This window comes from Oryctolagus cuniculus, chromosome 7, assembly GCF_964237555.1.
Source record: "Oryctolagus cuniculus chromosome 7, mOryCun1.1, whole genome shotgun sequence".
Lineage (NCBI taxonomy): Eukaryota > Metazoa > Chordata > Mammalia > Lagomorpha > Leporidae > Oryctolagus > Oryctolagus cuniculus.
This window is the reverse complement of record NC_091438.1, coordinates 158,205,017-158,226,165: the sequence shown is the minus strand read 5'-3', so window position 1 is coordinate 158,226,165 and position 21,149 is coordinate 158,205,017. Positions and strand designations below refer to the sequence as shown.

Genomic DNA, 21,149 nt, shown 5'->3' with positions numbered 1-21,149 from the left:
CCAGTCTTAGCGTAAGTGGCAGATAAATACTGAAGACTAATGGTGTGTTTACTGTTTACAGCTCAGCTTTTAGATTAGGATGAGCCCTCAGGTAGCCACATTTAATACATACGCAGTCAGCAGCCAAGCCCGTCAGCACCACAGTGCAGGCTCCCACTCCGAAGGACCCCACACCAAAGACGGAGAACATCCCCTTTAGTGCCTGCGGGGCCGGCTGCACGTGAGTAAGCAGCACCGTGAAACCTGAAAGGACGGGGAGCGGCGTTGGTTCCTGGGTCAGTCATCTCAGAAGCCCCCTCCCTGCCTGCCTCCCTCCCTGCCTGCCTCCCTGCCTCCCTCCCTCCCTCCCTGCCTCCCTCCCTCTCTCCCTCCCTGACTCCCTCCCTCACTCCCTCCCTGCCTCCCTCCCTCTCTCCCTCCCTGCCTCCCTCCCTGCCTCCCTCCCTGCCTGCCTCCTTGCCTGCCTCCCTGCCTCCCTCTCTGCCTGCCTCCCTCCCTGCCTGCCTCCCTGCCTCCCTCCCTGCCTGCCTCCCTCCCTCTCTCCCTCCCTGCCTGCCTCCCTGCCTCCCTCCCTACCCTCCCTCCCTGCCTCCCTCCCTCCCTGCCTCCCTCCCTGCCTGCCTCCCTCCCTCTCTCCCTCCCTGCCTCCCTCCCTCCCTCCCTCCCTGCCTCCCTCCCACCCTCCCTCCCTGCCTCCCTCCCTCCCTCCCTCCCTGCCTGCCTCCCTGCCTGCCTCCCTCCCTCCCTCCCTTTCTCCCTCCCTTCCTTTGTAAGGCATAGCATCAGAGAGAGAGAGACAGGGACATCTTCCATCTGCTGGATCACTCCCCAAATGCCCTTGACAGCCAGAGCTGGGCCAGGAGCCAGGAGCCAGGCGCTCCATCCTGTTCTCCCATATGGGTAACAGGGACCCAAGCACTTGCCCATCATCTGCTGCCCTCCCAGGCGTGTTTGCAGGAAGCTGGATTGGAGGCAGAGCAGGTGGACTGGAGGCAAATTGGTGCTCTGACATGTGGTGCTGGCATCACAAGCAGCAGTTTAACCCACTGAGCCACAACCCTGGCCCCCATAGTCTTTTTTTTTTTTTTTTTTTTTTTTGGACAGGCAGAGTTAGTGAGAGAGAGAGAGAGACAGAGAGAAAGGTCTTCCTTCCTGTTTGTCTTCTTTATTTTATCTATCTATCTATCTATTTATTTATTTATTTTGACAGGCAGAGTTAGTGAAAGAGAGAGACCGAGAAAAAGGTCTTCCTTCCGTTGGTTCACAACCCAGATGGCTACTACGGCCGGCACGCTGCACCAATCCAAAGCCAGGAGCCAGGTGCTTCCTCCTGATCTCCCATGCGGGTGCAGGGCCCAAGGACTTGGGCCATCCTCCACTGCACTCTTGGGCCACAGCAGAGAGCTGGACTGGAAGAGGAGCAACCGGGACTAGAACCCGGGGTGCCGGCACCACAGGTGGAGGATTAGCCTAGTGAGCCACGGCGCCGGCCAGCCCCCATATTCTTTTAAACATTGTTGGTTTGTTATCTATTTATTTGAAGAGGAAGACAAACAGAGGCTGGCACTGTGGCATGGCAGTTAGGGCCTCCGCCTGCAGTGCCAGTATCCCCTGTGGGCGCCAGTTTGAGACCTGGCTGCTCTACTTCCAATCTGGCTCTCTGCTGTGGCCTTGGAGAGCAGTAGAGGATGGTTCAGGTCCTTGGGCTCATGTGGGAGACCCGGAGGGGGCTCCTGGCTCCTGGCTTCAGATCGGCTCAGCTCCAGCCATTGCGGCCATCTGGGGAGTGAACCAACAGAAGGAAGACCTCTCTCTCTCTCTCTCTCTCTCTCTCTGCCTCTCCTCTCTGTGTAACTGACTTTCAAGTAAAATAAAATAAATAAATAAATAGGCTGGTGCCGCGGCTCACTAGGCTAATCCTCCACCTGCGGTGCAGGTACCCCAGGTTCTAGTCCCAGTTGGGGCACTGGATTCTGTCCCGGTTGCTCCTCTTCCAGTCCAGCTCTCTGCTGTGGCCCAAGAGTGCAGTGGAGGATAGCCCAAGTCCTTGGGCCCTGTACTCGCATGGGAGACCAGGAGGAAGCACCTGGCTCCTGGCTTTGGATTGGTGCAGCGTGCCGGCCGTAGTAGCCATCTGGGTTGTGAACCAACGGAAGGAAGACCTTTTTCTCGGTCTCTCTCTTTCACTAACTCTGCCTGTCAAAATAAATAAATAAATAGATAGATAGATAGATAGATAGATAAAATAAAGAAGACAAACAGATACCTCCCATTCATGATATACCACTCATTCACAAGTTCACTCCCCCAAATGCCCACAGTATCCTTGGATAGGCCAGGCTGAAGCCGGAACCCAGGAACCCAGTTCAGTTCTCCCACATGGAGGGCAGGGACCCAACCACCTGGGCCAGCACTGCTGCCTCCCAGGGTCTGCATTAATAGCAAACTGTAGTCAGGCACTAGGGCTCAAACCCAGGCTCTCAGGTGTGGGATGCAGATATCTTAATCACTAGGCACATGCCTGTTCCCCATCCCCTACCCCCAATTCCCAGGAACTTTTTTAAAAAATTCTTTTTACCTGAATTTTAAATATGAACTTTTTCGTATGCTCAGTCTGTGAGCTGAAGAACAGAAATCTTTATCTTTTTTTTAAAAAAATTTTTTTTAAAGATCTTTCATCTGCTCCCCAGATGGCTGCAACAGCTTGAGCTGGAAGCCGGGAGCCCAGTCGGGGTCTCCCAAAGGGCGTCAGGAATCCAATAACTTGAGCCATCACTGCTGCCTCCCAGGGCCTGCGTCGGTAGGACCCTGGACTGAGGAGTGAGAGCCGGTTACTGACCCAGGTACCCTGACGCGGGAGGCAAATGTCCTGACTGATGTCTTGGCCCTAGGACAGACGTCTGCCCCAGAAAGCCCTATCTTAGACATTTTTGTCCTAGCAGGATTTGGCAAATAGCAGACACTTCGTATGTGCGTGACAGATGACTGGACACTTACCGATTGTGAAGAAAGTAAAGATGATGTTAGCAACCAAGTTGGTCAGGAGAGGTTGGCTGCAGTATCGAGAAGATCGGGGCCTAGAAATCAGCACACTGGGTGACAGCTTGTTTTATTACTTATTACGTTACTTATTACAGGAAATCTGAGCACTGACCCCTGAACTCTAATCTGAATTCTGATGCAACATTAACCTGGCTTTGGGTGACTCCTGTCACTAGAACCTTGCTTCCATTACCATGATTGCAAGTTAACACTGTAAAAGTCTACAAGTGATAGGGAGCGTTGCTAAGACTCATAATTGATAGATAAGTGATATTTACCATTTTTCTAATTTGTTCTAGTTTGATATTTTGGTGAAACTGTTTTGTGACATTTCTGACCTTTTTTTAAAGATTTATTTATGTATTTGAAAGGCAGAGTCAGAGAGAGAAAAGGACAGAGAGAACTTCCATCCACAGGTTCACTCCCCAAATGGCTGCAGTGACCGGGCTGGGCTAGGCCAAGGCCAGGAGCCTGGAGCTCCATCAGGGCCTCCCATCTGAGTGGCAGGGACCCAGGCGCTAAGGTCATCATTTGCTGCTTTCCCAGGCACAGTAGCAGGGAGCTGGATTGGAAATGAAACAGCCAGGACTCACGTGGGACGCCGATGCCACTAGCAGCGGCTTGACCACTGCACCACGGCCCTGGCCCGGCAGTTCAGGCCTTCTCGGGTCAAGAAGGGCGGCTTACTGGACAAAACCTCCTGCGCCAGAAGCTGGCCAGTGAGAGCCAGGCTGACTCCCCCAGCTTCCCCAGCGCGGGAAGTGGACTCTCACTTCTCACGTTGTTTTTTTTTTTTTAGAAATTCCACATCTTTTTTCATTTTTCATTGTGAATGAATTAAGTTGTGTTTGCTTTATTTACTCAGTGGCAGTTGTTACACTGCTTCTGCCAAGACTTTGTTTCCAGCATAAACGCTGAAGGAACCTGTGGAGCCCGGCCTGCCGCCTGGGCCTGTGCTGCCCTCTCCCCTGAGGGCCTCTGCTGCTCTCTCCACTGCAGGTGTTAGCAAGTGCTAGACCGTTGGCACTGGCCTCTGGGGACCCCATAAACGGAGACATCCGTGCCCTCTTTGTCTCCCGTTTAATGGCTTCTTCCACCGTAAGAAGTAAGTGTGGATTAGAAGCGAGACTCCATCTGCCCAGATCTCCGCTGGCCTCGTCGTGTTAGGATTTTTGACTTTTCAAAGAGGCGGAGTGACTGCCATTGACAATAGGGACAGAAACCATGGGGCAGGCTGCAGTTAAACAGGTGAGAGGAGTCACAGCCTCCGCAGGTAAGCCATGCATGCTAAGCTGCTGGGCGTGGGAACTCACCTGAGCAGGACGTAGAACTGGAGGGCCAGAGTGGCGATCCCGAACAAGAACACCGTCACCTGGCTGCAGGGGACACAGGGTTACATTCTTGTTCCTACTCATGCAGCTTCTGTTTCGTGATAATGTGACGTTAAACCGCGGAGCTAAAGTTTTAAGCCTGGCAAAGATGAATTGAGGTCCATCCTTTTAGGGCAGAGTTACGTCTGGTAATACTTCAGTGAGGGTGCTGACAACTAGCTACCTCTGTTGAGCCCCTGCTAGGTAGCAGGCATTGTTGACGCTGATCCCTGGGAAATCGCTAGGATGATTGCCTTACCATGGCTGTGAGATAAGCTGTAAGACAACCCACAAGTAATGGTTATTAGCATACATGAGCAAATGTGCTAATAGTTGATTATATGGTCTCATTTAACATGCACAAAATCCTGTGAGGTAGGGACTGTGGGTCTTTATTTTACAAACAAGGAAACTGAGTCTCAGAGAGTTTTAAGTGTCTTGTCCAAGAACAGACAGCTGGTGGAACTAGGTGGTACAGCTGGAATTTGAACCCAGGTCTGGGAGTCTGAACCATGCCCCTGGGCTCTGCCAGCTCTGCCTCCAGCCAGGTGATTTGCGTCTCGTGTAATAAACCGAGAGTTAACCTACCTCCTGCAGCTCACACAACCAGTGTGGCTTGCTGCTCGATGGAAATTTTTGTTTTCCTGAGTTCACATGTACATAGTTTTCATGACATTTAAGAAAACCTTCCATATTGACTAATAGTTCTCTTTTCCTTACTGTAAACTATTATTATTCACTGTGATTATTAATTGGGTTTAGCACTAAACGACTAAGGTATTTGTAGAAATCAGATATACCCTGCAAGACCAGGATTTATCCCCAATAAAGGTACTTAAAAGAATATATAATATCAAAATATACGCTCAAGAGTATTTAAAACAACGTCAGCATCGTTAGAACAAGCATAGAGTTAGCTACAGCTTAAAGTTGCTATGGTGGAGGGGACAGCATCCCCTTAGAGGTGAGGTGGGCTGGTTAGCCACAGTCAGTCACAGCCACAGCCATGGTCACAGCCACAGTCATGGTCACAGCCACAGCCATGGTCACAGACACAGCCATGGTCACAGACACAGCCATGGTCACAGCCACAGTCATGGTCACAGACACAGCCATGGTCACAGCCACAGCCACAGTCAGCATAGATGTCCTTAAATGGAGCATCCTGAGATGCGGTGAGGGAAGCCACAAGAATCCATTATCTTTATTTTTAAAGGCTGATGTTTAAAAACTAGCTCAGTGTTTACCAAATATTAATGTTTACACCTCAGTGTTTTTAAAACTTGAAAGATCAGCGATTTTAAACTTAGAAGTACATTTTAGTTTAACGTCAAGACCTGACCTCCCTTTGGTCACCACGAGCACGGACGGGAGGGACACTTACAGCCTGAGCCAGTGAGATCTCGGCAGCCGGCAGTGCAAGTGACAGGCAGTGTGGACCAGGCAGAAGTGAATCATGGGGGCACTGGTCCTGGAGCACCGCGCGAGGCAGGGAAGATCCGAGCGGTGCTGTCGGAGCCCCCGGGCTCCTGCTCCCATTCGTGACTGCTGGCCCCTCCCCACGCACCCACCCCAACGAGGATGCAGAGGAAGTGCTCCCGCTCGCGTGGGGCTGGGTCCTGCTTCTGGTAAACCCACCCAGGGCTGCAGCAGCTCACGGCTGCTACCTTAACTCCTCTGAGGCATTGAGGGTTCAGTGTTTGGTCTGAGCTCAAGCTGGCTGTGTTCACAGTGAATCCATGAACCTGAGCTGGCTATCTGAGACAGCTCCCTTTGTGCTGAGTGGTCAGCTTCCCCGTCCCGTCCCCGTCCCTCAGAGGATAACCTGGAAACCCGATATCATCCCTGAGGCCGGGGGTGCTGAAAGCTCTGTTTCTGTTTCAGGACCACAAGCTGCTCCCTGCAGGCCTGGCATCTCTTGCTCGGCCTCACCGGCCTTAACCTTCTCCCATCTCAGTCTCTTGGAGAATGGTGCCAGAACATGAGACTGGCAGGGTCAGGACGGGCATCAAGCATCAGCGGGACCCAGCCCCTCCAGCACAGCCCTTGGGAGGATGCCCAGGGGCTGGCAGATGCCCTGATTTCCCTGTAGGGCCCCAGGTACTGTGGGGATGTGGGATTCACCACCTCTCTAACACCACAAGTACCTCGCATGGAAATCAGAGGTGAGGGGTGTAGGGACGGGAGAGGTGAGTCGGGCAGGGGTATGAGCCCCACACGAATGACAGCCCAAGGTATGATACTGGAATCGCTGTTCCCTGCTCGTTTCCTGGTGCCGTGCTGAACATGACGGCCTGTCCTCTCCTTTGTTCCCTCGTAACAATGGGCAGTATCCCTGTGATCCCCCGTACTCTGCCTCAGACACCTGCCGGTCTCACTTTGTTCCATTCAGTCAGTCCTGTGACGTCTCTGTCATCGGTGTCACCCTCCTCCCAGAGAGCAGCTGCCACCCTTTGGAGCACCATGCTCAAATGCAGAGACCTGGGGCGGTGCCGTGCGCTGTCCTCAGAGTCGTCCCTCAGCATCAGCGAGATGGGGTCTGTCACGATCCTGTTTTACAGCTGAAGCAACTAGGGACATAACCAAATAGGGGCTAAACATCCCGTCGGGACACAACCAAATAGGGGCTAAGCATCGCGTCGGGACACAACCAAATAGGGGCTAAGCATCGCGTCGGGACACAACCAGATAGGGGCTAAGCATCGCGTCGGGACACAACCAGATAGGGGCTAAGCATCGCGTCGGGACACAACCAGATAGGGGCTAAGCATCGCGTCGGGACACAACCAGATAGGGGCTGAGCATAGCGTCGGGACACAACCAGATAGGGGCTGAGCATAGCGTCGGGACACAACCAGATAGGGGCTGAGCATCGCGTCGGGACACAACCAGATAGGGGCTGAGCATCGCGTCGGGACACAACCAGATAGGGGCTAAGCATCGCGTCGGGACACAACCAGATAGGGGCTAAGCATCGCGTCGGGACACAACCAGATAGGGGCTAAGCATCGCGTCGGGACACAACCAGATGGGGGCTAAGCATCGCGTCGGGACACAACCAGATAGGGGCTGAGCATCGCGTCGGGACACAACCAGATAGGGGCTGAGCATCGCGTCGGGACACAACCAGATAGGGGCTAAGCATCGCGTCGGGACACAACCAGATAGGGGCTAAGCATCGCGTCGGGACACAACCAGATAGGGGCTAAGCATCGCGTCGGGACACAACCAGATGGGGCTGAGCATCGCGTCGGGACACAACCAGATAGGGGCTAAGCATCGCGTCGGGACACAACCAGATGGGGGCTAAGCATCGCGTCGGGACACAACCAGATGGGGGCTGAGCATCGCGTCGGGACACAACCAGATGGGGGCTGAGCATCGCGTCGCGTCGTTCGCTGGAACCCTGCTGGCCCTCCACTGCTCAGAAGCCTTCAGAAGTCCCCATAAGGTGTTGAGGTGCACGTTCATCAGCCCCTCAGCTGGAGGTGCTTTCCCAGGCTGTCCTGCCCCGCTGTATCTCCCTTTTTCTTCTTGGTGAGAGAGCTTAAAAGGAAACCTAAAATCTGGCCCTGGTTATGCTGCTCACTAACTTTGCCCACTGAGAGCACAAAACCTGAGCTAAAGCGAGCCGAGAACTGCTGGGCCATGCATGATCCTTGATGCTGGCCTTCCGAGCTTTGTTTCCAATTCTTTTTAATCATTATTTTTTTGGGGGGGGGATGTTGGTAATAGTGAAAAATTAGAAAAGGTTAGATGTTTAATGGTAGAAGATTAACAGGAAAATCTAAATATCTAAGTATAATATAGATCATTGGAACATGTTGAATGCTTTTGGTCAATTTTTTTTGTGGTAAGGATTAAATGATAATGTGTGGCCGGCGCCGCAGCTCACTAGGCTAATCCTCCGCCTTGTGGCACCAGCACACCGGGTTCTAGTCCTGGTCAGGGTGCCTGATTCTGTCCCAGTTGCCCCTCTTCCAGGCCAGCTCTCTGCTGTGGCCTGGGAGTGCAGCGGAGGATGGCCCAAGTGCTTGGGCCCTGCACCCCATGAGAGACCAGGAGAAGCACCTGGCTCCTGGCTTCGGATCAGCAAGTGCGCCGGTCGTGGTGGCCATTGGAGAGTGAACCAACGGCAAAAGGAAGACCTTTCTCTCTGTCTCTGTCACCGTCCACTCTGCCTGTCAAAAAAAAAAAAAAAAAAAAAAGATAATGTGTATGAATGTATAATGTATTTTAAAAGCTGAAAAGAAGCATACAATCATTGATTATTGTCATCTGTTATATTTCTGCAATAATTATAAAAATCCTTCAAGCTCTACAAAGAATTCCTTCCAGAACTCTCTAATATACTTTGAGCAGAATTGTATTGCTGCTGTTATAAATTCTCGAAAAGATTATTTTGAAACATGATTCATTCACATATGAATATTTATTCTTAAAAACTTCATAATGGCAGTAGTGTTTTACTTATGGAGCCCTTTTCAAAGAGACAGTTCAGAACCGAGCGATCTGGCTTGAGGTGGAAAGGCTGTCTGAGGGCCTGGCACGTGAGTGCAGAAGGCCTGCACTGGAGCACACCTCTGTGTCCGTCCAGGGCGCTGAGGGGAAGTGAATGTTCTGCACATCGTCCAGAGAGGAAACCCAGGTGACGTGCAAAGAGAAAGAATCAAACGGCATCAGACTTACACGGTAGTGTAGAATGCCGGGAGACAACAAAGAAGCACCTCTATACTGTAAGAGAAAATGAGTTCAAAAACTATTGGGAATTATTGAATTGAAAAGATTCTCTCACTGAGGGAGGAATGAAGACATAGTCAGACTTTCTTTCCTGCATCCTTTCTTAGGAAGCTTCTTGAGGATGTGCTGTGGAGGAATTGGGAAGAAAAGCAAGAAACAAGGTTTATTTATTTATTTGAAAAACAGTTACAGAGACAGAGAGGTCTTCCCTCCACTGGTTCACTCCCCAAAGGGCCACAACGGCCAAGGCTGGGCCAGGCCCAAGCCAGGAGCTGGGAACTCCATCTGGCACTGGTTTGAGTCCCAGCTGTTCTGCCTCCAGTTCAATTCCCTGCTAATGTGCCTAGGAGCGCAGTGGAGGATGACATAAGTGGTCGGGCCCCTGCCACTCAGGTGAGAGACCTGGATGGATTTTCAGGCTCCTGGCATCAGTCTGGCCTAGCCCTGGCTGTTGTAGCCATTTGGAGAGTAAACCAGTGGATGGAAGATCTCAGTCTCTCTCTCTCTCCATCACTATGCCTTTCAAATAAATAAAATAAATCCTTTATTAAGAAAAAAATTTTTAAAAAGCTTTTATAACTAAACTTGTTTTCTTTTCTTTTGTAGACAACAAAGGAGGTTCTGGAGTCTTCCATTTAGATCAACAACTTCAGGTTCTTCCCATGGCCAACTCAGAGAAGACGGAAGTGGTTCTCCTTGCTTGTGGCTCCTTTAATCCGATAACCAACATGCACCTCAGATTGTTTGAGCTGGCCAAGGACTATCTGAGTGGGACAGGTAGGCTCAGTAACCAAAAACAGTGTAAGCTGGAGACCTCTGTGGCTAGGTGGGTTTCAAAATACATATCTGATCAGCTGGGCAAAGAACTACAGCCTGACTTCCCTGTGCAGGCACCCAGATGTGAAAGGAGTAAGCTGTGCCCCAGGAAGGACTAAGCATCCAGCTAATGGCCCATTGAAATAAAAATGTATATTTATTGGGGCCAGCATCATGGCCTAACAGGTTAAACTGCTGCCTGTGGTGCCAGCATGCCATATGGGTGCTGGTTCCTGCACCAGCTGTTCTACTTCCAATACAGCTCTCTGCTAATCTGTCCTGGAAAGCAGCAGAGGATGGCCCAAGTGTTTGGGCCCCTGCACCCACGTGGGAGACCCGGAAGAAGCTCCTGGCTCCTGGCTTCAGCCTGTTCCAGTGCTAGCCATTGCAGCCATTTGGGGAGTGAACCAGCAGATCAAAGGTCTCTCTGTCTCTCCTTTCTCTCTAACTCTGCCTTTCAAATAAATAATTTTTTTTAAAGTTTTATCGATTTAGGTGGCCGGTGCCGCGGCTCACTAGGCTAATCCTCCGCCTAGCGGTGCCGGCACACCAGGTTCTGTCCCGGTTGCCCCTCTTCCAGGCCAGCCCTCTGCTGTGGCCAGGGAATGCAGTGGAGGATGGCCCAAGTGCTTGGGCCCTGCACCCCATGGGAGACCAGGAGAAGCACCTGGCTCCTGGCTCCTGCCATCGGATCAGCGCGGTGCGCCGGCCGCAGCACGCCGGCCGTGGCGGCCATTGGAGGGTGAACCAACGGCTAAAGGAAGACCTTTCTCTCTGTCTCTCTCTCTCACTGTCCACTCTGCCTGTCAAAAAAAAATAAAAAAAAAAAAAAAAAAAAAAAAAAGAAAAGTTTTATCGATTTAGAGTGCAGTATAAGGAGTAGTAAAGATTTAGCAGCAATCCTCAAAAGAAGTTTTTTTAAGTTTTATTTATTTGAAAGGTAGAACCATAGAGAGAAAGAGAGTTTGCTCCTAACAGCCAGGTCTGTGCCAAACTGAAGCCAGGAGCCTGGATTCAATCCAAGTTTCCCATATGGGTGGCAGGGACCCAAGTACTTTTTTTTAGGTTTTATTTAGGGGCTGGCACTGTGGCGTACCTGGTTAAGCTGCCGCCTACAGTGCTGGCATCCAATATGGGCACCCAGTCAAGAACTGGCTACTCTACTTCCAGCTCCCTGCTGATGTACCTGGGAAAGCAGCATTGGAGGATGGCCCACATCTTTGGGCCCTTGCACCCACGTGGGAGACCCGGAAGAAGCTCCGAGCTCCTGGCTTCATCCTGACACAGCCCTGACCGTTGTGGCCATTTGGGGACTGAACCAGCGGATGGCTGATCTCTGTCCCTTCCTCTCTGTAACTCTGCCTTTTGAATAAATAAAAAATAAATCTTAAAAAAAGTCTTATTTATTTATTTTGAAAAGCAGAGTTACAGAGAGAGAGAAGGGGAGACAGAGAGAGAGCTTCTATCCACTGGTTCACTCCCCAAATGGCTGTAATGACTTGGGATGGGCCAGGCTGAAGCCAGGAGCCAGGAGCTTCTTCTGGGTCTCCCACATGGGTGCAGGGGCCCAAGCACCCAGGCCATGAACAGAGAGCTGGATCAGAAGAGGAGTAGCTGGGACTTGACCCGGTGTCTACATGGGATGCCGGCATAGGTAGAGGCCTAACCCGCTACCCCATGGTGCCGGCCGGCCCCTCCCACTCAGCTTTTGTCATCTCATGAGACCTGCCTGCCAGGGGCCTCCCTCTAGGCCCACCTCTGACCACCATAACTGAGTCAGACCCGGCATCTGAATCAGCTCATGGTTTTGGGGTCTAAAGCTGAGTCCTGTCCACACCGGAGCGTGGTGCAGTCTCGGTTGGAGAGGTGAAAAGTCCTGGAGATGCATGCCATAGTGTGTGTGTGTGTGCACCAAATACCCAAAAATGGCCAATTTTATGGCATATATATATATATATATATATATATCTCAAAACTTCAAGTAATCAGTAAGTCTGAATCCTCATTTTAAAGAAATGATTTGTGATTATAAAACAATGTTGATCATAACATTTCCTGTGCATAAAATCTAACTTGTTATGCCTAATATCAAATCTGACTTGTTATCCAGGAAAATATAATGTTGTCAAAGGCATCATTTCTCCGGTGGGCGACGCATATAAGAAGAAAGGACTCATCCCTGCCCACCACCGAGTTGTCATGGCGGAGCTGGCCACCAAGCACTCAGAATGGGTGGAAGTCGATACCTGGGAGAGCCTTCAGAAGGAGTGGGTGGAGACCGTGAAGGTGCTAAGGCACGTACAGGGAAGCCGGCTCTGCCCGCTGTGGGAGGGCCTGGGGAGCTCCTGGGTTTTCCTCCAGGCTTCAGTGTGGCTCGCATGAACGCACAGACTCACAAGACCGTCGCTAGGGTTGGAGGGCGTCGGCTGTGCCGCTCCGGGGTGAAGTCCTAGAACGCCGAGCACAGCGGCCGACCAGGTGTCCATGGCCTCCGTGTCTCTCCTCATGTTTTGTGAGGCTGGAATGTCTGCTGTGGGGTATGTCTGTTAGAAAACAGAGGACGTGGCTGGCGCTGCAGCTCACTAGGCTAATCCTCTGCCTGCGGTGCTGGCACCCCGGGTTCTAGTCCTGGTTGGAGCGCCGGATTCTGCCCTGGTTTCTCCTCTTCCAGTCCAGCTCTCTGCTGTGGCCTGGGAGTGCAGTGGAGGATGGCCCAAGTGCTTGGGCCCTGCACCCCATGGGAGACCAGGAGAAGCACCTGGCTCCTGCCTTCGGATCAGTGCTGTGAGCCGGCCGCAGCGCGCCGGCCGCGGCAGCCATTGGAGGGTGAACCAACGGCAAAGGAAGACCTTTCTCTCTGTCTCTCTCTCTCACTGTGCACTCTGCCTGTCAAAAAAAAAAAAAAAAAAAAAAAAAAGGAAGAAGAAGTGTTAAAGTGCAGACGTGGAAGCTGGGGAAATTCAGGGTCACGATTCTTAGCTGTTCTTGGAGTTCAGGAACCTGACTCTGCTTCTGCTGCTGTTAGCTCAGAGTCCAAAGGTGGTTGACAGTGACTGTGGGGTCTGGCCCCCAGGGTCTCAGCAGCAGAGTGGCCTCCCTTACCTCTCACAAGGGAACTCACCAACACAATCTCGGTCCCATCCAGGGTCCACCCGGAGGACTGCTGGGAAGCGTGTTTAGGGCTGGACGACCTACTGAACCTGGAGCGCAGGTGGCGTAGTGACTTGCCAAGAGGACTGACTTTTCAGGCTGGGGCAGGGAGCAGAATTTCTCCTACTCATCGTTACAAAAGAGATCAGCTTGCTGGGCCTCAGTCTTGCCCAAGTCTCTGAGGGTCCATAGTGTCCACGTCCAGGACACGTTCACCCCTGCTCTTCAGCAGAGAAGGGACTGAGGGCACAGAAGGCCCACAGTTGGCCCCAACAAGTGTAGCTCATGTCACGTGGGTGGTGCTGCCCAGGTTAGAGCAGTGGGCATCCTGCACGACTCCTGCCCTTTGTCCCTCCGTTGTGGGCCTCTGGGCCCTCCTTGCTATTGTGGTTCTTTGTCACTGGGTCAGCACGCTCGTCAGTGGTCAGCAGTGTGGGCCGAGGACCAGACTGCTGAGGTTCAAGTCCTGGCCCTGCCCCTGCTAAGCTAAGTGACCTATGCAATTTAGTCAGTGTCCTCCTCTCTCAGCAGGGATAGGAAGCAATTCTGCGATAAAGCTGGCAGTGATGTAGTTGCGTTATTTCTTTTCTTTTTCAGTTGTCAGTCATCATTGAGTCTTTTTTTTTTCTAAGTTTTCTTTTTTTTTCAGATTTATGTATTTGGGGCCGGTGCTGTGGCATAGCAGATAAAGCAGCCACCTACAGTGCCAGCATCCCATATGGGTGCCGGTTTGAGTCCCGGCTGCTCCACTTCTGATCCAGCTCTCTGCTATGCCTGGGAAAGCAGTGGAAGATGACCCAAGTCCTTGGGCCCCTGCACCAGAGTGGGAGACCCAGAAGAAGCTCCTGGCTCCTGGCTCCTGGCTTTGGATCAGCGTAGCTCTGGCTGTTGCGGCCAATTGGGGAGTGAACCAGCGGATGGAAGACCCTTGTCTCTCTCTGCCTCTCCTCTCTCTGTATAACTCTGAATTTTCAAATAAATAAATATTTTTTTAAAATGTATGTATTTGTTTGAAAGGTTACAGAGGGAGAGGGAAAGACACAGAGAGAGATCTTCTATCCACTGGTTCACTTCCCACATGGCCACAAAGGCTGGGTCTGGGACAGGCCAGAACCAGGAAGCTGGGACTCCACCCAGGTCTCTCACATGGGTACAGAGACCCAAAGTCTTGGGCCATCTTCCGCTGCCTTCCCATGTGCATTAGCAGGGAGCTGGACTGGAAGTGGAGCGGCCAGAACTTGAACCAGTGTCCATAAGGGATGCCAGCATTGCAGGCAGTGGCTTAACCTGCTGTAGCACAATGCCAGCTCTTTTTTATTATTATCATTATTATTTTGTTTTATTTGAAAGGTAAAATGACAGAGAGAGGGAGAAACAGATCCTCCGTCTACTGGTTCACTCCCCAGATGGCTGCAACAGCCAGATCTGGGACAGGCCAAAGCCAAGAGCCAGGATGGGTGGCAAGTGTGCAAGCACTTGGGCCATCCTGCATTGCCTTCCCAGGTGCGTGAGCAGGAAGCTGGATTGGAAGCAGAGCAGCCAGGACTCAGACCTGCTCTCCGATGTGGGAAGCTGGCGTTACAAGCAGGAGCCTAACCGGCTGCACAGCACTGGCCCGTGTGGCTGCTTTGTTATCAGCAGTCACAATAACAAATGGTGACTGCTGCCTCCTGTGTTGCAGAGGCTCTGCTTGGAGCTGGGGTTGCAACTCCAGCACCCACTCCCCTCCATTATGGGGATGATAATATTGATGAGAAGATTTAATGAGATAATCCACCTAAAGAACTTAGTGTGGTATGTGGCATGTTAATAATGAAACGCAACTCTGTTAGGATTGATATGGCAGGCGCCCAGGGCGTCGGATAATGGGAGCCACCACCTCTCAGGATTCTCCTTCCTCTCTGTTCCGGATAGTGCTGAGCTCTCCCACGAGTGGCCGTTCCGACTGTTTGGACTCGTGTGGTTGAACATTTCTTAAACCTGGGGCAGAGGCTCTTAGCATCTCCAGAGGGCCAGCAGCGCCGAGGAGCGCTGTGAGAAGCAGGAGCGGGTCTGGTGTTTTACAGGCACCATCGAGAGAAGCTGGCGGCCAGCCACTGCGGTCAGCAGCAGAGCTCCCCTGTGCCGGAGAGGCCTGCGCGGAAGAGGAAGTGGGCGGACCAGAGACCAGACTCCAGGCAGAAGAAACCCCTGGAGCCGAAAACAGAAGGTTGGCCTGTTTTACCAGGGTTCCCGAACTGGAGTTGGTAGGGCTCTGGAGCTGGGCCAGCCCCTTTGGGCTTTTCCAGTTCAAGTTTCTTTCCGGGGGGTGCCTGAAAGACTCCCCTTGTGCCCCAAACTTGTTTCTCCCGCAGTGGAGTTAATCACGGATTCCCTTTGGGAGTGTGAATCTGATAAAAAGTGCACGTCGTCTTCCCTAGCACACGCACACGCACACACATATTTTGATGCAGGGGTGGTTAAAAGAGCCCACCCTGGGCCAGCACTGTGGCACAGTGGGCTAAGCCACCCTTGTTAGCTGGCATCCCATATGGGCGCTGGTTCAAGGCCTGGCTGCTCTGCTTCCAGTCCAGCTTCCTGCGAACGCGCCTGTGAGGAAGCAAGGATGGCCCAAGTGCTTGGACGCCTGCCACCCGTGTGGGAGACCCAGGTGGGGGTCCTGGCCCTGGCTGTAGCCCAGCCCTAGCTGTTGTGGCCATGTGGGGAGTGGACAGTGGCTGGAAGGTCTCCCCACAGCACCCTCCCATCCTGCTGATGCTCCGCCTTTCGAATAAATCTCTGAAGAACAAAGCAGGTGCTGAGGGCTGTTTCCCTCTCCCCAGGTGTGCCAAAGGTGAAGCTGCTGTGCGGGGCAGACTTGCTGGAGTCCTTCGGTGTCCCCAATCTGTGGAAGAGTGAGGACATCGCCCACATTGTGGCCGACTACGGGCTCGTCTGCGTTACCCGGGCGGGGAACGACGCCCAGAAGTTCATCTATGAGTCCGACGTGCTGTGGAAGCACCGGAGCAACATTGACCTGGTGAACGAGTGGATCCCCAACGACATCTCGTCCACGAAAATCCGGAGGGCGCTCCGGAGGGGCCAGAGCATCCGCTACTTGGTGCCGGACCTCGTCCGGGAATATATTGAAAGGCACGATTTGTACAGCTCGGAGAGCGAAGACAGGAACGTGGGGGTCGTCCTGGCGCCTCTGCAGAGAAACACTGCGGGGGCGCCGTCGTAGGGCGTCTGCAGCAGGGCGCCCCCCTTCCTTCAGGGATCAGGACGATCTGCGTGTTAGTGACTGGGGGGGGCGGAACTGCAGTCCCGTTTCATAAGGTAGAAATTTAGTGAAAACCAGAAGTGCACTAAAGTCCTATTTTCCCCTTTTATCAGAAGTAGCTGAGGTGAATGTTTTTTGTTTTTTTGTTTGTTTGTTTTTTGACAGCCAAAGTGGACAGTGAGAGAGAGAGACAGAGAGAAAGGTCTTCCTTTGCCGTTGGTTCACCCTCCAATGGCCGCCGCGGCCGGCGCACCGCGCTGATCCGATGGCAGGAGCCAGGTGCTTCTCCTGGTCTCCCATGGGGTGCAGGACCCAAGCACCTGGGCCATCCTCCACTGCACTCCCGGGCCACAGCAGAGAGCTGGCCTGGAAGAGGGGCAACCAGGACAGAATCCGGCGCCCCGACCGGGACTAGAACCAGGTGTGCCTGCGCTGCTAGGTGGAGGATTAGCCTAGTGAGCCGCGGCGCCAGCAGTGAATGTTTTCATGTGGCCTTTACTGTTTAAGACCGTACAAGTCCCCTTTAAAACAAGGACTAGCAGCCCCCTAAAGTCAGGAGGGTTTTCAGTGTAACTACAGACGAGTGGCATGGAACCCAGCTCTGCTTCCCAGGAGAAGCACAGGCCCTGCCATGGCGGTGAAGGGAACCGATGCTGTTAGGTATTCCTGAAAGACAGAAACACAGATAGACAGCTCCCATCCACTGGTTCACTCCACGAGTGCCCACAACGGCAGGGCGAGGCTGTAGCTGAACCAGGAGGCAAGAACCCGATCCACGTCTCCCACGTGGGTGGCAGGGACCCGTCACCTGAGCCGTCACTGCTGCTTTTCCCTCTGCATTAGCAGGAGGCCGGAGTCAGGAGCCAGGACTCAGGTCCGGACACACAGGCTTCTTAAGCGTTCGCCCTAGGAAGCGATTCTTAAGTTGGTGATCTCGTAAGATGTGCCGCTGTTGGTCGTCCCGGCTGTACAAAGTGAAGCTTGCGCCAGCGCTGGCAGACACTACAGCAGTGGTCGGTTCCCTCTGGGACACACCAGGATGACTGCCTGCCTGGAGCTCTACCCTTGGAGGCAGGGAGTGAGGTCCAAGCCCTGGAATGTCTGGAAGGACATTTCTGATGCCCACCTGAGGTGGACAGCTGCTGCCCAGCACCACGGTGCTGTGGGTCGGGGTCAGGGCGGGGCTGCTCGAGGTGACATCACAGACATCACACTCCCTTGAGTGGGGAGAGCGCAGGGCATGAGCGGTCCCATTTCAGGATGGTACAAGTTAGAATGCTCTTGGTCTTCATTGATAGCTTAAAAGTCAAGATGGGTGGGAAGCCAGAGGACATGAGGAAGAGCGCGCCGGGCCGGCCCGGTTTCCTGCAGCCCAGAATTGTGGGAACTGATGGGTGCCGTGCTCCGTGGAAAGCTCTGGTTCTAGAGCTCCGTGCCTGGCTGCTCCGCGCACTGTGCTGCCCTGCGTGGCTCTCAGCGGGGGAGGCTCTGGTGGCCTACGCGGTTTCCTTCCTGTCCTCTTTAGTGACGTTTCCCAAAGCAGAACACTCAGATAATGGAAGTCATAGCTTTCTATTAAAAACACAAGCTCGTTACATGACTGGCTGCTGGTTAGACTTGCATAGTAATTTGCCACCACACAGTGGTAAAAAGATAATTCCCTACAGAATAGTTTTCTAGTTTGCAAAGATCATTCTATGATAGAAACAGCACTAAAGTTGGGTTTCCAATGAAAATATAACTTTCACCTTTTTGCAATTTATATTTCCCACCTACACCACTGCACTTGATGCGTTTGTAACTACAGAAGAAAAAGCTCCTTGTAATTACACAGTTGGATAAGCGGATCTGAATCTAGAATATGGTCAAGGAAGACGTTAAATAAAATTGACAAATGTGTTTTCTCTAGCTTCTAATTCTCTCTGAAGCCTCCGGCCGACTCTCAAAGCCTGGCACGCAGTAGGTGTCACTGCCTATTTCACTGAGTGGATGCAAAGGTAGAGCTCAGCTCACAGAAACGGGGATTCTTCCTCCTTCACTTTTTGGAGTCTACGATCAGGCGCAGGGGAAGCTATCAGATGGAACCTGGATATCCTCTGGAAAACTACACCTGGCCTGTTGTGTGACCTGTGTTAGGGCCCCTGTGCTGCCTGTCACCTACACCTGGGTGTGTGTGACCTGTGTTAGGGCCGCAGTGCATCTGTCACCTACACCTGGCGTGTTGTGTGACCTGTATTAGGGCCCCTGTGCTGTCTGTCACCTACACCTGGCGTGTTGTGTGATCTGTGTTAGGGCCCCTGTGCTGTCTGTCACCTACACCTGGCGTGTCGTGTGACCTGTATTAGGGCCCCTGGGCTGTCTGTCACCTACACCTGGCGTGTTGTGTGACCTGATTAGGGCCACAGTGCTGTCATCTACACCTGGCCTGTTGTGTGACCTGTGTTAGGGACCCAGTGCTTCTGTCACCTACACCTGGCGTGTCGTGTGACCTGTATTAGGGCCCCTGTGCTGTCTGTCACCTACACCTGGCCTGTTGTGTGACCTGTATTAGGGCCCCTGTGCTGTCTGTCACCTACACCTGGCGTGTTGTGTGACCTGTATTAGGGACCCAGTGCATCTGTCACCTACACCTGGCGTGTTGTGTGACCTGTATTAGGGCCGCAGTGCATCTGTCACCTACACCTGGTGTGTCGTGTGACCTATATTAGGGCCCCTGTGCTGTCTGTCACCTACACCTGGCGTGTCGTGTGACCTGTATTAGGGCCCCTGTGCTGTCTGTCACCTACACCTGGCGTGTTGTGTGACCTGTATTAGGGCCGCAGTGCATCTGTCACCTACACCTGGCATGTCGTGTGACCTGTGTTAGGGCTCCCATGCTGTCATCTACACCTGGCGTGTTGTGTGATCTGTGTTAGGGACCCAGTGCTTCTGTCACCTACACCTGGCGTGTCGTGTGACCTGTATTAGGGCCCCTGTGCTGTCTGTCACCTACACCTGACATGTCGTGTGACCTGTATTAGGGCCGCAGTGCTGTCATCTACACCTGGCGTGTCGTGTGACCTGTGTTAGGGCTGCAGTGCTGTCACCTACACCTGGCATGTCGTGTGACCTGTGTTAGGGCCCCTGTGCTGTCTGTCACCTACACCTGGCATGTCATGTGACCTGTATTAGGGACCCAGTGCTTCTGTCATCTACACCTGGCGTGTCGTGTGACCTGTATTAGGGACCCAGTGCTTCTGTCACCTACACCTGGCATGTTGTGTGACCTGTGTTAGGGCCCCCGTGCCGTCTGTCACATGACAGTGCTGTCCTGTTCCAAATGCCGGTGCCCTGCTCAGCCTCCACTGGGCGAGACAGGTGAGGACCCTCCCAGGAGACCTGTTCTCTGGGGACTGACCCTGCTGTGGCACTGTTGTTACACTCTTGTGTCTACAGCCTGGTGCACAGACCCCACCGCTGGCCGTGCTGCCAGTGCCGCAGGTAATCGTCACTTAGCTCTGGGGGTCTCCGTGACCCGCAGCTTCCTCTTTGGAAAATGGTTTGTAGAATGAGACACTTAGAGTGATACATGACTGTTGTGACTTGTGTAAGGATGAAGAAGAAAACACGCCATTGTCATAATTCGCTTTCGTAAGGTGAACTCAGCTCAAGAAGTGCGTGGTGCTGGTGTCTGTTGGAAGCGGATGTTTGGGGGTGCCGTGCCTGGCACTGTATGATCTGAAGGCAGCAAGTGGACTTGCAGCGAACTCTGACTGGCACCATCTCTGTGATGGACAGACGGCACACGGTGTGCGAGCAGCAAAGCTGTTAGCAGTGGGCTCTCACGGGAGATGGAATCGGCAAATAGAAGAGCTCTCTGCACCTCCTTGTGTACTGCAGCTCCGTTCACAGTAGCTACGACGTGGAATCAACCTGAATGCCCGTCACAGAAGGCTGGATGAAGAAACTATGGGATATGTACTCTACGGAATACTACACAGCAGTAAAAAAAAAATGAAATCCTATCATTTGCAACAAAATGGAGGAATCTGGAAAACAGCACACTGAGTGAAATAAGCCAGTCCCAAAGGGACAAATACCATGTGTTTTCCCTGATCTGTGACAACCGAGCACCTAAAAGGAAGCCTGTAGAAGTGAAATGGACACTGCGGGGAGCGATGACTTGATCAGCTCTTGCCCTGACTGGAGGAACAGCTTATTATTTTTTTACTATTTTCTTTTCCTACTTAATACTATTAGTTGAACTCTTAAAAGAAAAAAAAAGAAATGGGCCATCCTTGGTAATGAGGGTGTAGGGACGACTGGTTAATCTTTCTCTTTTGTGGACGTGTGAGGATCTGACCAGAGTGGCAGGAAGTGGCCCTGGGCCACTGTGCCTGTCTTCATTACCAGCTTTTCTGCTTCGCATCTCTGGGAGCCGGAAGCTGCTGTGTTAGGAAATGGGCTCCTTTCCCATTTCTGTCTGGAGGTCACAGGCAGCCCATTCACCTGCCGTCAGCACGGTTCTCAAAGGCCTCTTGCTCTAAGTTTTCACCACGGGGGCAGGTTTTTGATGCCGTGGTTAAGGGCCGCATCCCACATCACAGTGTCTGCATTCAAGGCTTGGCCCCACTTCTGGGTCCAGCTTCCCGCGAGTGTGCACCCTGGGAGGCAGCGGGGGTGGCTCAAGTGCTTGGGTGCCTGCCGCCCCAAGGGGGGGATGATCGCTTTCTCTCTCTTCTCTCGGCCTTTCAAATGAATAAATGAATAAATAAGTTCAAAATTTTAAA

The 21,149-nt window shown here is 52.6% G+C and overlaps 1 protein-coding gene and 2 long non-coding RNA genes across 7 annotated transcripts in view; 1 reads left to right on the top strand and 2 right to left on the bottom strand.

The window, feature by feature from the left end:
- LOC103350335 (uncharacterized) overlaps positions 1–6,023 on the bottom strand; it is a 6,868-nt gene extending 845 nt beyond the window's left edge. The window contains exons 1-4 of the long non-coding RNA XR_518336.4: positions 5,800–6,023; positions 4,356–4,418; positions 2,998–3,077; positions 113–243 (exon numbers count right to left, since the gene is read on the bottom strand). This is a non-coding gene — a long non-coding RNA (uncharacterized lncRNA). The remainder of the gene's footprint in view (positions 1–112; positions 244–2,997; positions 3,078–4,355; positions 4,419–5,799) is intronic.
- NMNAT1 (nicotinamide nucleotide adenylyltransferase 1) overlaps positions 1–18,288 on the top strand; it is a 25,015-nt gene extending 6,727 nt beyond the window's left edge. For 4 of the 5 annotated variants that reach the window (XM_008265950.4, XM_008265957.4, XM_008265951.4 and 1 more), the window contains 4 exons: positions 9,759–9,929; positions 12,079–12,262; positions 15,185–15,327; positions 15,941–18,288. In XM_008265950.4, coding sequence (XP_008264172.3) covers positions 9,759–9,929; positions 12,079–12,262; positions 15,185–15,327; positions 15,941–16,341 — 899 coding nt within the window. In that variant the 3' untranslated portion in view covers positions 16,342–18,288. Of the gene's footprint in view, positions 1–6,296; positions 6,513–9,758; positions 9,930–12,078; positions 12,263–15,184; positions 15,328–15,940 lie in introns of those variants that run through there. The other variant, XM_070079320.1, reaches the window with a different exon arrangement.
- LOC138850739 (uncharacterized) lies at positions 17,859–21,149 on the bottom strand. Its single transcript, XR_011390898.1, has 2 exons — positions 19,375–21,149; positions 17,859–19,321 (listed from the first exon to the last, which is right to left on the bottom strand). It is a non-coding gene; the product is annotated as an uncharacterized lncRNA (long non-coding RNA).